Consider the following 16143-nt stretch of genomic DNA (forward strand, 5'->3'; position numbering starts at 1 on the left):
TAGTCCTCTAACCTATATGTTGTGTTTCTATCTTTCATTTATACTATCTTTATATTCTCATGTAATTCAGAATCCCAGTGATAATTAGTGATATGGTAGTATTCCAACACAAAAAATATATTTCTCTTTTAGATTGCTTGGTTTTTGCTAAACAGTAATATTCTGTAAATTTTTTTCTAGACCTAGATGCATGAGCTAATTTAGTTGTTTCCTTGGGACACTGAAAAAGAAAACCATAATTAACATCACTCCAGAGATTTAACTGTTATATAATGTTAATTATTTTTTGAACTGAAGACACTTTTCTAGTGGATTTAAACTGTGCTGCTTAGCTATAGTTGCATTTTAGTCTACTGTCTAATAATAGGCTGTTTCTATTATTTTATGCTTGGAGAATTTTTCTCACAGAAATATTTGAACAGTCTACATTTGTATGTTCTTGGTGCAGTCAGCAGGGTGGGGGGAGGTTTTCTGCACCTTGGAGGTTGCATTTCAAACATTAGTAGATTGCTTCAAGCATCAGATCTTAAAATTAGTGTCCCCAAAAGACTAAAAATCTAATATTTTAATATATTTATGTCCTTTATATCTTTTCTATGTGATAGTTACATTCATCTACTGCTTTAGGCTCTCAGTAATCTCTTCCATGCATAAGTAAACTTCTGAAGGGGCTGCTGTGCTTGTCTTTGTAAAAATATACATGATATCCACATAAATCATTAATAAATCTATACTGAAAATTTGATTTATACTTCCAAAGTCTCAGAAATCCATATTAAAAATAGCACCCCCCTGTTCTCATGGTTTCTCAGATAGAACAGCTCTCACATTAATAAAGAGATTTAAATGAAAGTTTGTGATATAATTTGCTGACTCTAATGATTTAGAGTACTTTTATTAATTTATGCGCTGCATCTGACTCTTCAATGAACAGTGTGAAGTATTATGGCTAATAATTTCAGTTTTATCATTCTCTGCTTGCCTTTTGAGAGACAAAGATCCAATCTGAGTGAGTTAGACTTGTATTTTTTATAAGCTGGGCGTGTTTCTGGAGTTATGAGTAAATGGTGAAAGAAAGCCTAAAGAGCTGATCACAAAGCTCTCAATGGTTAAAAAAATAAGCCAACAGATTTGTGCCTTTATTATTTTTTCTAATGAAGAAAGTGGACAGGAGATCGTATGCATGGATGAAAATTCTGAATTTTGAAATTTTTATTGTTTAAGTGTTGAGTGCTAAATATTTCCCATTAATAAAAATGTCTTCACTAGAAGGGTGGTCAGGCATTGGAGCAGGCTGCCTAGGGAAGGGGTTTTGCTGCTCTCCCTGGATGTGGTCAAGCAGTGTGTGGATGTGTCACCTGGGGACAGTCTTTAGTGGTGAACACAGCTGTGCTGGGCTAAGGGTTGGGCTCAATGATCTCAGAGGCTTTTTCCAATGGTTAATGATTCAGTGATTCTGTTCAGTTGGGGCTCTTCCAAAGAGAGCTATGAAAAGAGTTGTGATGTTATATATAGGCGTTACAAAAATCATTAATGATTGTTGGGGTTTTTTTCAATATTCAGAGTAAGGACTTCTTTTAAACTTCCCATACATCTGAGATCCTTAACATCTCAGATTATAATTTTGATTTTCAACATCAACTTTCTTATCCCAGCATACAGCAGAAGGTTTCTGTGGCATATTGATTTGTATCCATCAATCATGAGATCCACTTTGGTGTTTTAAAGGAATAAAAATATTTTGAAATTTGAGGGATTTTAAAGCATCTGTTTACAATTTCTCTCTAACACTGGATTTCTGAGGTTACTGTTGGTAAAGTCAACCAATTTATGAGCCACAGCAGATTTGGGGAGGGGGAGAGGTCAAGGAGGAATACCATTTGCTTCAAAGAATTTACTGCTATCACTCTAATCAGTGAATATTTAGAGAAACGTGTCTTCTCAGCACTCTTTTTTCTGTATTTCAACTAGGTTTGTACAGCAATAATCATGAATTTTTGATTGCTTTTGACCAGTGTCTGAGAGATCAGTTTTTTTACAGTCTTGTAATAACTGCATTGGAATTATTTGTGGGACAGAAATAATGATAAGTAATTTTCTTCTATTTCTGGTATTGAGGTCCATCAGTAATTATGCACTTTGTTTTTCCTATGTTATCTTTTACATTGGGTTTACTTGATCTATTTTTGATAGCAATTTATTTCACAAAAGGCCTTTTTGGCTTCAAAAAAACAGGGTTTTTTTGTGTTGAAGATTGTGTATTTAATTATCTACAACAAGTTGAAACTGTTCATCATGTAGCCTTTGCATGGAATACAAAATGTCAACTGTAAGACTTCACAAATTAAAACACCTCCATAAGGAACTTAAATTGATATACAGTGAAATAGAGAAGTGCTACTGAAAAGAGTCAAAGCGCTTTAAAATGAGTCTGCAGTGTGTGTAGAGGTTCAACTAATTTGCAAAGATATGAGGCCTAAAAGTGAAACTTCAGAGTTGAAATTTCCTGATTGAAAAGGGTACATCTAGGCAGAAATATTATTCTGAAGTTTGTTAATAAGTACAAGTGGAGGAGAAACAATCCAGAGAAAGACTTTTCCATAGTAAATATTTTCACAATTTAGTTATACTTCATAGAAAGCTGTGGGGGGTTGGGAGTGGGGGGGAAAGCTGGTATTATCACAATGTGGAAATTTAATATTTGAGTTTTTGAATATGAAAAATTAATTTTTAAGAAGTGTTGCTCATGAATTTCTAATTTAGGACATTTCTGAGTTTACCCAGTCTCTCAAGACTATCAAGAATTGGAGTACGAAATGGGAGGTTATGCTTTCTAGGTGCTAAACAGTATAAACAGGAGTTGAATCCTGCCACTCCTTTTGGCTTGTACTAATATACATCTATACCCAGAAAAAGACAGAACTGCTCACAAGTGAAAGGTCAGAATTTGGCAAATCTAGGCTTAAAAAACAGAGTGGAAAGGGAGTGGTAAATGAAATAAAAAACCTAGTAATTGTACATACAAATTACCAAAAACTTTAGTGTCTGCTGTTAAGTATTCTTACAGGGAAGGACTTTAGGGACTGAGAAACTGAGAATTTTTTTTCTATTGCTCCAAGTTAAGGGGAGAGTGTCATTTTTCTCTTCAGCAGGAATTAAATTTTAGTGTAAGATATTTAGGCAGAGGGCAGAAGCCTTGGACATATTTCACTAGAGAAACTCTTGTTGTTTGGTGGATAACATAACATCTGTTGAGAGTGAAAACATCGATGAATAATCCTAAACCAGAAGAATGTAACTCCTTATCCACCAAAAGAGAATGAAATTCTTTGTGTATTTAAGGGAAGTAGCTACTTTCCTTAGATACACAAAGGAGGAGAAGGAAAGTTTGCAATAGCTAAACCTGTAACTTTGTAGCTACTTTTCTTTCTTTCAGATTCTAGTGGGGGAAAAAAAAAAGTGCAATTACTAGTGGAAAAAGAGAAGAAAAAAATAGCGTTTCTGTGCTCCCAGACTGAAAAGTGGTATGGTTACATTTACATTAATATTATCATAGCAAATTTGCATCAGTGAAAATATGAGGATAAATCAGACACCATATGTGCAGCTCCACACTTAATTACTAGACGAACAGTTCTGTAATGAAGATTATGGCATTGTTTTGAAATTTGCATTCTCCTTTTTATCCTTGCATGCATGTTATTTCTGGCCATCTGCAGGAAATATTATAAAATTAGAATCAGTGAGCAAATCTTAACAACAGAAAACTATTAATGGCAAAAGTCAGCATTACTAAAGAATAGTCCTAAATTTCTGCATGTTCATGAAGGGCTGTTATGACCAGAAAACCACCCTATAAACTAGAATGCTGCTCTAGGATGGTATTTACAATAGCTAAAAGAATAGATAATTGAGAGTCACAATAGCCCAAAAGTATTCTATTTTGCTCTGGGATTTTTGGACATGTTTATTGTCACAACAATGTAAGAGAAATACTGATGTACTAAGCTTGCTTAAACAGCCTGTCAGTTGTATTTTAAATAAGTTGATTTAAAGTTTATTGTGTTCATTTGGTGTAACTGGGCAAGAATAAGGCGTGCAATTTCACTTTGTAGCTAAATAGATTCATAGTTTTAAATGAACTGTGTTGGGGTCACTGCTATCCCTCATGTCTTATTACACCTGTTGATCAGTCTTTCCACTGGCCAGTGGTGTTAATATGAGTGGTGAGCTGGATTACAGAGCTGATTTGGCTAGAAATGAACCTTTTCCTGCCCTGCTCTCCACCTATCAGTTGGAATATCATGGCCAAAGATCAGTTTAAGCTCTCATGGAGCAAGACAGCTTCCTTCAAAAGTATGTAAAACTGATTTGATTTGAACCAGTGTGTTACTGTAGACATAGACTGTAAAAGTAGTTGTCTGGGATGAAACATGAACAAAGCAGAACAGTCTTACGACTTTAGACACTGAACTGCCAGTGACTCTCTCCCCCCTGCATCCCAAGACATAGCTTTAAGCTTTTCTCTCAAAGCTTCTAGTGGGATACTTTATCCCTATAACATTATCTCATGTGAGTGAGGAGAGCCTTATGGGAATGCTAATCTAGAAAGAGATTGGCGGAAAGCAAACAGCATTTGTCCTTCCAGGCATGTTTCTGATACGCCATTATGGTAGGAAAAACCCCAACTAAACCAAGCAGAAAAACAAACCCCAAAAGCTGGCAAGGGCCGCCTTTTCCAGTGTTGCCAGTGGTTCTTCAGGAGTACTTTAAAAATATTCACTTTCCATATTCCACTTTCTCTCTTCGGCTTTAAGAGTAGCCAAATCATAGAGCTGAATCTAGGCAATCTTTCAATCAAAGAAGTCAAGTGACTTTGGAAATAAGGTGTACTTTTTAAATACTGCTAATGACACCTATTCTCTTTTTTTCTCTCAGTATATATTGTGTGTTTTACAGTTCACTTAGAAGTGTAGGGAACTCGAAAGCTATGGTATTATTTAGGAACATGAATAGGGAGTATGTAGCAGGACCATACAAACTGGATCTTGGATTGTTAGGGCTGGCTTTAAGCGTAGGAGGCTGCCCAAAGGAGTCAACTTTGAGAGAGAGCAGCAATGGCTCTGCTCTTGTTCTGTTTCCAAGTGTTCAACATGGAAATTGCAGCCACTAGGTGCAGTGTCAGCACTAAATGTTGACACTCCTCCATTAAGTGAGGAATTAGGGAATATGAGCAGCATACATTGCTACATGGAATATCCCCTCTCCCACCTTAGCAGCATCTGCTTTTCCCTCATCTGCACCATGCCAAGAAGATGAACAGTGAACCTGATGCATCAGTTTGGTCCCCTACGTTTATTGCCTTTATCCCTCTTTGGCACTCTCTTTTTCTTCCTGCTGGAACTTTCTATTGCTACAGATCATACTCAGTATTTTTGGAGGAGGCAAAGAGAGAAGGTTGGACCTGGATTTCCTATCAGCTGTGGTTTGAGATGATCCATGTCTTACTCTGGAAGATGGAAGTTATCATCACCTCTCTTTGCTGAATGTCAAATTGCCTCAACTTTAAGACATTGAAGATGACAGAGAAAGATGTGTTCTTCCCTCTATCTGTAGGCAGGGTAATCCTGATTTTTCAAAATTAGAGATTTTCAGAATGCAAGAGTGATTCTATGAAACTGATTAATATTAAATTGATTAAAGTCACTTGGCTATCCTCCACTGGTGTTCTTTCCACTGCTCCATAGTCACATACGAACTGCAAGAGAGTAAACAATCTTCAGACTCTATTGCATGTTGCCGAATCAGATAGAAACCTTCAAAATAACTTTCAAAACCCTCTTTCTCTTCTTTGATGAATTTCTGTATTTTGTGGCTTCCAGAAAATCTCATCTGGATAAAAGAAGTATTTGAAATTGCTGAGAGTTAGGCATTCCCAGACCTTCAAAATGCAGACAGAGGCAAGAGAAGCTTTCATTTCTCATAGCATAGGGATGCTTACCTTAGTCAGCACTGAGGATAATTCATGTGACAGTAACTGATTCATCAATAAAGAGCCACTTGGACATTTGCCACGTGATTGGCATTTGTGACAGGGCAGTTGGAATGTGGTGTTCAGCGATATCTCCTGGCTCCTCTTCTTTGAGTATTGCACTTCACAGAGGTGTCCTAGACAATCCCAGAATCAAGGTGGCTGAATAAAAAATGAGAATAGTGTCAAGATGGGATGAAAGAGGGAGCACAGACTTGTATTTCAGGGAGATGGGGTGGTCACTTTTCAGGCTGTAGCTTCAGAGTGACACTTTCAGGTGAGAACAGTTGAGATGCTCTTGCCTATGCACAGAGTTCAACCAGATGTGATACAGAGTGTCTGGTGCTGGCATCTGAGCATTAATTTCTTGTTGAAATACAGGTGTTTTTGGCTAAGAGGCTGTTTCTAGTGTATCCTGGCACATTGATGGTCAAAACTTAATTCCAATCAATTCTACATTAACATTTTCTTGTATTTCTATTGTAAAATAAAACCAAAAATATTTACCTTTTTGCCTTTCAAAAATAACCAAAGAGTGCAAAAAAATCCCCTCAAAGCCTAAAAAAACCCAAACCAAATAAAATATATAAAACATTTTGGTGTATAATACCAAAAGAAATTGTTTTGGTATTATATACAAAAAAAATTGTTTTGAGTGTATTATACAATGGTGGTTGAGGAGACACAAAATACATTCCTTTCACATACTACCATTTCATCACCACATACTGGCTGCTCCTTGCTTTGTATTATCTGCATTCCATTCTTCTTAGGAATGACAATTTTTTAAGCTAAAGAATTTTTGAAACCCCCCGTTTTTACAATCCTGTTTAGCTACAACCTAATCGGGAAATGGTAGGTTTTTCTGGTTTACTGTCAACTTTCCAACATGCATTTGGAAGGCTTCTTCCTAGTAGTTATATTAGAGTGGTATAAAACCATAAGCAATAAAACCCAGTAATATAGTATAAGACAGTTAAAACGTAGCAAGAAATGAAAGTTTAGATCCTATTGAACGGGGTCATAAGCATACAATATGAGAAATGCATTGTTTGATTGAAAATATCTTTGCAAAATTTAAATAAGACTGCATTTTTTCTAGGAAAATTACTGTGTACTAAAATAATGAACTGCATTTAATATAGATTGTAGAACACAAATGACCGAGTCAGCTGTCAGAGTCAATTTATTTTTTTTAATCAGGTACAATAGCGGTGAAGTTTTTTTGTTCTATCAGATCTCAGAAAGGGTGTGTGTTTACTTCCTATTTTTGTCAGTCTGTTAATTTCTTTTTATATAAGGTAAGAAAATCCTTCTTTTATAGACTTGGACTTAAACATCCAAGCACATGGCACTAGGAGCCTATGCCAGCTTTATGACTGACAAAACAAGTGCTATTTTCTGTATTTCTTTCTGATTGTTCTGAATTGAGGCTCATGAAGAAAGTTGACCTTTGTGATAATAAAGAAGAAAGAGAGTTGAGTCACCACAAAGCAGGAAAGGACAGAGGCAAAAAACTCCACAGCAGTTAAATTGAAAAAGAGAAAATACCTGTAACTAGTTTGGCCATTCAAGTACAGAACACTTTATTTGTATAGCTCCGTGAACCTGTATGAATAGACATAGATTTTTTTCCAAAAACAATAACAAGCAACTTTGAATTTTTTTCATTTTAGTTAACAGAGTTATTTTAAAGTTTTGTTTCCATTCTTGTGAATGTTCATTGCAACCAAATCCTATAAATAGGGTGAAATTCTGTACCAAACATATTAAATGTAGATTTTAGAGTTGTTTTCAGGTTGTCAATTGGGTCAGGATTTCATCTATAGTTAGCTTAATTATATTAATGTGGGCACTGGGGGAGAGTACTGGAGGGCAAATGTATTTTTGGTTCAATCCTGATAAGGACAAACTGCCCTCAGCTACAGATAGTCCATGTTTATTTAAATAGCTGCAACATTCATCGGTCTGTTTGGTTACTGATTGAACTGTGCTTCAATCCAATTACACCAAAATCCACACGCATCTTTATTCTCTGCAGTTTGATAATTTCATGTTTCTTGTCAGTGTTTGTACTGCTGTGCATACTCCTCTCCATCACGCCAGAGTGCATCCATGTTCTTCTGTGTTTCAGGAGCTCATGGTTTCTTACATGTCATAGACTTTCCCATGTCACATCTCTTGCTGATAAGCACTCTAGTAACCTTCACCATCTTATGAAGACTGCTGAAATGCTACTTCCCCTGTCCCTAACTACCTTCTCTCTTTACATTTTTGTGGTTTAGGACTTGGTTTCCTTTATAATTTACACTCCTTTATAATTCTTTTGTTATTTCAAAGCTGATTAGAGGCAAAAAACTCAAACCCATCTGTTCTGATCTTGCCATTTTCATGGTGATCTTGAGGAACAATCTCCAGGGGGATTGGGTTTAAAGCAGCTGAGTTATGGAAGAATCTCTTTCTCTGGGTAAAAAAGATGGGATCCATCTCTGTTGGCTACAGCACTTCAATGCAGAGAGTTTCATAGATGTAAAGGGATAAAGTCATAACATTAACCAGAATACTTAATGGAAAGTGATTCTTTAAATTCTCATGGCTATTGGAACTAATGACAGACGTATCATGGTTTAGCATTCATCCAAGGAGTTCAATAATACAAAAGTTTCAATGGTTTTGCTGGTAACTACTGTTTTACCAAATGTCAAGGTTTTCTTGAATGACAAAAGAGAGAAGTAAGGGTGGTGGATAATATATCACAGCAAATATGGAGAATTTTAATCTTTAATTTAGCATCTCACCTGTTTAAAAAAATTGTATCTTAAGTGGCCATTTTGCTTTTTCTAGGATAATGTCTTTTCTCAGATGGGCTCTTAACAATTTACTATGGAAGTGCCAACAGCTGTTGTTTCTTCTTACATTTAGTTAATGTTAGTAGCGTTTGATTTTAGAAGAAAAACATTAAAAACTTGAAAACCAAAATATTTATCTTCTCTAGCATGTGCGAAGGACACAGCTACACAATGGTATGCTAGGTGACAATTTACAAATCACGTAAAATATTAACACTACCAAGATATTTACCTGAGTTCTAAGCTGGCAGGTTTTCTGTTTCTGGTTTCATAATATAAAGTGGCTGAATTCCCATCAGTTCAGATACTGCCATGATTGTAAACATTAATCCTCTGGGATATTGAGGAACCAGCTGTGACGAGTTTGCTTAATGAGGGAAGAAAGAGATCACCTCACTAACAGTATAACCTCCATAAACCAGCACTTGCATATATCAGTGATGCTGAAATCACCCTGAGGTTGATACTGAAGTCTTGGGAGAAAAATAGATTAATACACACAACTAGAACCCTTACAACAAAGCTCCTCTGAGATATATGAACTATAGTACTCTCATTTTGTTCTTCTTTCTGAAATATTAAAGACATTATGAGATCATGTGAAGAACTTATAGGAAGGTTTTAAAATTTCCATTTCTCATTTTATTATAATTCATTGAAACTGGGGTTGCTAACATTAAGACATCTGGGTGTCATCCTTTATATAAATAAATAAATATACTGAAAATGGTAAGATAAAATTAGAGCATGAATTTAGTGTCAAGATAAGTGTCCTTGCTGTATCTGCATTTCAGGAACTTTTCAGAAATGGCCCTGGCACGATCAGGCCACTTGTGTACAGGTTCACATGAGGCACTGTAAATCTTAAGGGCCAATTCCAAAGAAGCCCTTCTAGAAAACCCTGGGCAAATGGCTCTTGCTTGCACCCCCCCACAGAAAGGGGATGGGCTGCCTGGCTGCTGCCCTTACCCACCAGCACCTGGCAGTACAGGGAAAGGCAGGGAATTCTGGCCTTGTGCTGGCTGCTCACCACAGTGGCGCCTGGACGTACCTGCCTTGGAGCAACCTGACCTGTTTGTAAGGTCTGCACAAGGACCAAGTGCACTAGTACAGGAGTTCAAGGGCCTCCCTCCACCTTGTGCTTATGCAGCATGATGATTTTGCAGTTTAAATCAGGAAAGGAGCGAGGGAGAGATGGACAGGAGTCTGCAGAAGGCAGGGTACATCTGGCATGACGAGGGCTTTTTGTGAGATATTTTAAAAAACGTGTTTCTCATCCTGTGTGTTCCAGCACATGAGCTGTCAGTGGCATTGCTGGCTGTTCTGAAATGACTTGCCAGCCTGTTTTGGTGGGTGAAGGATGAAGAGCATGTGCCTGCACAGTGAGTGGCTGTAGCCACATGAAGCCGCAGCTGAGAGACTGAACAGATTGGTTCACAGATGTACGAGCTGCTGGCTGCCGTGGCAGCGCTGCACTTCACTGCTGCCAGCCCCAAGCCTGCTGTACATAGTTAAGGTGACCTAACCACTCTGGTTCAGAGTGTAGCTGCTACTTCTGGAGGAGAACTGGAAGGTGGCAGCATGAAGTGTGCAGTGCTCAAAAGCTGTCAGGAAGTCGTGGGGTTGAGAGCTGCCCCCATGACACTGTGATCTGCTTTCCATGGTGCATTTTGACAAGCAGAAACATTGCTGGATATGGATTACAGCTATATTCATAAGAGAATATGATACTGTGGACTACTTTGTAAGAGCCCCATTTGGTGTAAAGATAACTGTTGTAAGGTTTTTGAAGGCAGGCTGTGTGTGAAGATGTGGGCGCTAGGGTAGAGTAGAGGCAGGCTAATGGGAAAAGACATGCTTTTAGCTAAAACTTCTGCTGTTCATTCAAAGCTAATGCAGTATAATTTTCTCTACACAAGAAAATACTTTCTTTGCTGCTACCTTTCTGCCATGAAACCATAAGGGTAGACAAAAGCATCTTAAGAAATGGTAGCAGTGTATTCTTTCATGCCTGGTTATTTATGTCCATCATGATATGCAATAAAATCCTCAAAGTCACAGGCAATGAAGCATGGTTTATATTTATTACTGTGGCTGTATTATAAACCTATTAATAATACTGAATATGGTGACATAGCTTATGGTCTTTTTTCTGATCCTCACAAAACAGACAATTAATTTTATTCTTATTTATTTTCAGATTAATAATATCCAAAAGACAGAGACTGACATTTCCTGAGAGCATACAGTACTACTCCTTGATATGTTGAAATTGACCTTTCAAATAATTCCATGTTAATATCTGCTATATCTTTTCTTTTAAAGGCAGGAGGAATGCAGTGATTGGGCCATTATTTAAGATTTCATTTGTTATACTTTGTAGGGGCGTTAAGTTGATCATATCAGTTTATTGAGGTGGAATATTTATATTTTCAAATGAATGATATTTCTTCTCTTAAAGCCAGATATCCTGGCTAGTCACCATTTATCAACACAGAACAGGGCATAACAGCTGAAATTTTGGAAAAAAAAAAACTTTAAAAATGGCCAAGTTCTTAATTTTAAGTATGTATGCATTTTAAAATAGGGCATTCTTGTAACTGGGTATATGTTTTAACTCTCTATATAAAGTCTGGCTAAGCCAGGTTACATTGGTTATATTTTTTTAGTACACCATAAATGCACATTGTTACATTTGGAACTGGTTATGTAAAATATGATATCTTTTCAATCTTCTCTCTGAAGATTGCAGCATGAGGACAGGTAAAGCAGTGCTTATTATGCATTTGCTAAACTCTCATAGCAACAACCTCTTTCCTAGTCCAACAAGAAAAAGTTAGGGAAAGAACAAAATTTATATTACCAATGAACTGATGAGAAGATTTAGAAATCATAATAACTTTGAGAGGAAGCACTCACTATGGTATTGTAGAATATACTAATCGTTATTAGATATTCATAAGTAGGGCGTCAGAACTGGGATTTTGTTTGTTTTCCACAAAGTATTGGAAAAGTATTGGAAAAGCACTAGCAGGAGAGAAAAGGGAGATATAGGTTTTCCATTACATTTCCTTAAGAATTATAAGAAATTGTCTCTAACTCAGCAGTGACTATCTGATCATCAGGGTGATGGTGGAAATGCTGTGAACTTTTCGTGTAGTTTTCTTTGCTTAAAAAAAAATTCTCTGAAAATTATTTAAGGGTCCCATTTCCCTTACCTAAAAAAGGCAAGTGAGATATCCTAAGGTATTCCTTTTGTCAGTTCAGAAGCTATAGCTCTCTGAGCAGTGCTTCTCATCCAAGAGTTTTAAGGTATAAACTTGACACAGAATAAAAGATCCTCTTATAGATTACAATTTATAAAAAAAAATCAGAATTAACTGAAATGGAATGAAATCAATAGTGAGAAAACTGCAGAGTACATCAGATTCATGAATGCTCTGGAAATGGGCTAAAAAGTGAAATGACAGAGCCTTCTGAGAATCAGAAAGGAAAATCTAAATTTGATACTGGTGAAATTACTGTACAGTGAGAAATAAGGAACAACCATTATCTGTTCCACATCCTTCATTCTATTCCTCCTCAGCTCATGAGGAAAATCTAAGGATGATAAATAGCACATAAGACTTCTACAACGCCAATCAATTTGATGCTAAGATAGTGCATTAAGCTCATTGTTAATAAGAATTAGTGCACATTGAGGAAAGAAACTCAGCACCCTACTTATTTGTGTGCAACTGGGGAGAAGCCCACCCTCTAATTATTTACGTGCAATGAGTAGCTGTAAATTAACTGTTTTCATTAATAAAATGGATGATATGGAGTTACTGCTAGTAGTTGTTTAAGAATTTCAGTTCAGTATTTACTGGCAGAAAAATCATATATATATGTTAAAATATCTACAGTTAAAATATGTACTGGAATATTTTATAATTTTTAAGTTTTTTTTCATTTTAACCTATAATCTATGTTATAAGTGAGAAATGTGCAGAGAAAGAAACAGGAAAATGCAGAGTATCTACTTAAAGAGAAAATAAAGAGAGCCAAGTAAACGAATCAGATTTCCAAACATGGTTATATGAGTATAAAGAGGCAACAGTCTTCAGTGAAAATAAAAGTAGACATATAATAATAACCTAGAAGCAGTTCTTTCAGAAATATGTAATTAATGAAGTTAGAGAATAATGTTATCTTAACACTGAAAGATCAAGTTCTGCTAGATTATAATAATGAGTAGAGGGTCTAGATCATTAATGTAAATTTGAGTTCAAAAATATGTCATTTTGCCTCAGAATGTATAACAATTTTTCAAAAAAATTTCTGATTTATTGATAATACAATATTAAAATAAAATTAAAAGCCCTCTTTGCTGATAATTTAGGCTGTACCTTCAAGTAGAAATAAGAAAGAGGCAGTTTTAGGCAACATGAATATATAGTCTTGATACCTTATTTCTTTCTGTTCGGTTGTATGCAGCACCAAAATCTGGAGTTGTAATGAGGCTTTGAAAAGTCATTTTTATTCCTGATCTTAGTTCAACTCACTAACAAATGTAAGTCCTTAGGACAGATAATTTTTTTTTCTTAAAATAAAGGCTTCATAATAGTACTGTATTAAGGAGAACTGTGTTTTTTGTAATAGTTAAAAAAAATCATTTAAGATATCCAATAAATTCAATAGAAAATGTATGCTACTTAAAAAGGTGGATCTTTTAAATTCTAAAAAGGCAAAAAATAACTGCATAGACTCTGCATACTTTTGGGATTTTAGGTGGCATGTGTCCAAAAAGCTTACTTTTAAAATTTGTGTTGTAAGTGTTCATCCAAGTATCAGGCAATGAAGTCAGAAACTGAGCATGTAATAATTTTCTGTTCTGTACAAGTACAAAGCATGAGCCTTTCAAGGTCAAACAATTTTCCAAACTATAAGGACTCTATTCTTTTACACCACATGAGACTAAAATCTATTCAGTTTGAGGGAGGGTGGTGGAATGTGGCTGCTCTTAAAACCTTCTGTGAGATGACTGTTTTCCAACCAAATTTTCATTGTACAGAGAGGTATTCCAGAAGTGCACAAAGGGGACAAAGTTTCAACCATGCTAGTCTTAGCATGCACAAGTGCTAAACAAATCTGATTCTGGCCTTGAAAGTCAACAATTAAGTATTTAAAAAATAAATTTCAACAAGTGCAAATAGATGTTTTCTTTGAGATTAAAAATCAAGATTCTGATTTTTCATATTTCTTTTGTTCTGGGGTTTTTTGTTTTTTTTTTTTATGGACTTACTTTTGCAGTAACAGTGATACTGAGAACTAACATAGTCAGTGAAGGAAAATGCCATACCATAATGTACTTGAATCCTCTGAGTTCTGAAGCAGTCTTTTTTTGGTGTTTCCTGTCAGTAAGCTAGACTAGTTCTAATAATACCCTAGCAAAGATCCACCAGAACACCTGGTTAGCTCTTCTGTTTTGGTGGAAGACTGAGAAGAAAAATTTCACTGTGTCATTTCCAGTCCTCACTATAATATCCTGTTACTGGGCAGGTGTAGAAGAACAAGCCTTGAGTTATTTGTGTAAAATATCCCTCTGTAATAGAGCCTGTTTTCTGTGTTTCAAATAATGCTCTGCTTAATGTATTCTGTGCAAGCTCTCCTAAGAGAGATACTTCTACTATGTATATTAGAAAAGCTGGAGTGACAAAGAAAGGTAATTGAAGTGGAAACTGTTGAAAAAGTAATGATAAATGAGACGAAACGTTAAGTTTGATTAATAGGGAGAGCTAGACTGAGATTGGGTTTGGTGGAACAAAAGGTAAGTGATGTCAAAGTAGTATGGTGTATTAATGTCAATCTTTTGTTTGAATTACAAGCGTGAAGGCAAGGCAGGCTGGTGAAAATCAGCTGGAATGAGGATGAAACAGACCTGTAGTGGTTTCACCAAGTTTGGTAGAGTAGTCCCCCGGGAAGGGTAGCAGACTTAAGAAGGGTCTGTTACTGAGACTGTGAATAGAGGTAAGAGTAGAGTCCATTTACTACATGTAATATCTCCACAGGAATTAATTCTATTCAGTCTCTCTGCCTTCAGGTGACTGTGAAGACTACTGCTATGTGAAGAATGATAGGAATCAAAACCACAGTTTGTGTAACAGTATTGCCAGGAGCATGACTGTAAATGATACAGGATATTAAGTGATCCCCAATTTGTTCACATTTTATGCTCAGATGATTTCCCATAGAAAAGAAAATGTCAGGCAAGACTTCAAAATTCGGTGCACAGTCTGGGCTGCTAGGGCACTCTTATGATATTTTGTACTTATTCCTCTATATCTTGATTCTTATCAGAGGTTTCTACACTGGCAGGCTGAGTCAACTAAAAGCAAAGTAGAAAGGGGAAAAAAAACTCCACTCATGCATGAAAGTGGCTAATCTCTGCCCCATAATGCAGGATTAAATAATATAGACTAGCAGACTGACTTGGGAGTATCTTGAAGTAATGAAGATGTGTTTGCTGTGTTGTCTGTTTAACATGATGGTTTCAACACAAATGCTGAATATCAATAATAAATATTGCATATCTCTCAAAGGTTCTGAAACCACTTATGCAATGTATATGTGTACATCCATTAGGAACCATACAAGGTAGCTCTCATGCCATATGTATCTATAAATCTGTGAGTATGATTATTATAAGCTTTTAGGTTGTGAATAGTGCATCACAAGAGGCCATGTTTAAAATAAAAAGTTGATGAACATGTGATTGATGATAAGTTTTTTTTCTTTCATCTGAGAAAACTTACTGCATTTTTCACCACTGCTTTTCTTTTATGTTCTGTCTTTTCTTTTTTTCCTGGTTGTTTCCTCAGTGACTCCCTCATATGAGTATTGAATAGTGATAGGAAAATTCTCAGTTCAGCACATTACTGCTGTCCCAAATACTACCACCATTTTTTCTCTTTGCTGTTGTGCCAGACGGATTGTCCTATATCTACTGCATTTATTCAAGTCCACAATTAGATTGTCAGTATTTTAAACCTTTATTATACAGTTTATGCTAAAGTAATATTGCATCTCTGAACTTGTTCATTTTATTTTCACAGGAACAGACCTGTAAAGATGTTTATGTGGTGGTCCACTGTTTTACTTCTTGGATGCATTTTGCTGGGAGCAGAGGGGTGGCCAGTCAAGGAAGGATACAACTTTAGGCCCTATCAGCCCCTAGTAAGATTACGACACAAGGTATGGATTATTCTCTAATAGTTCTTCCTT

General features: G+C 36.1%; 1 protein-coding gene across 2 annotated transcripts in view; it reads left to right on the top strand.

Moving 5' to 3' along the window:
* Positions 1 to 16143, top strand: part of FSTL5 (follistatin like 5) — a 268652-nt gene that overhangs the window by 7808 nt on the left and 244701 nt on the right. For both annotated transcript variants that reach the window (XM_030947751.1, XM_030947752.1), the window contains exon 2: positions 15975 to 16113. In XM_030947751.1, the coding sequence (XP_030803611.1) occupies positions 15991 to 16113 (123 nt within the window). In that variant the 5' untranslated portion in view covers positions 15975 to 15990. The remainder of the gene's footprint in view (positions 1 to 15974; positions 16114 to 16143) is intronic.

The sequence above is a fragment of the Camarhynchus parvulus genome, chromosome 4 (assembly GCF_901933205.1).
Source record: "Camarhynchus parvulus chromosome 4, STF_HiC, whole genome shotgun sequence".
In the NCBI taxonomy this organism is placed as follows: Eukaryota; Metazoa; Chordata; class Aves; order Passeriformes; family Thraupidae; genus Camarhynchus; species Camarhynchus parvulus.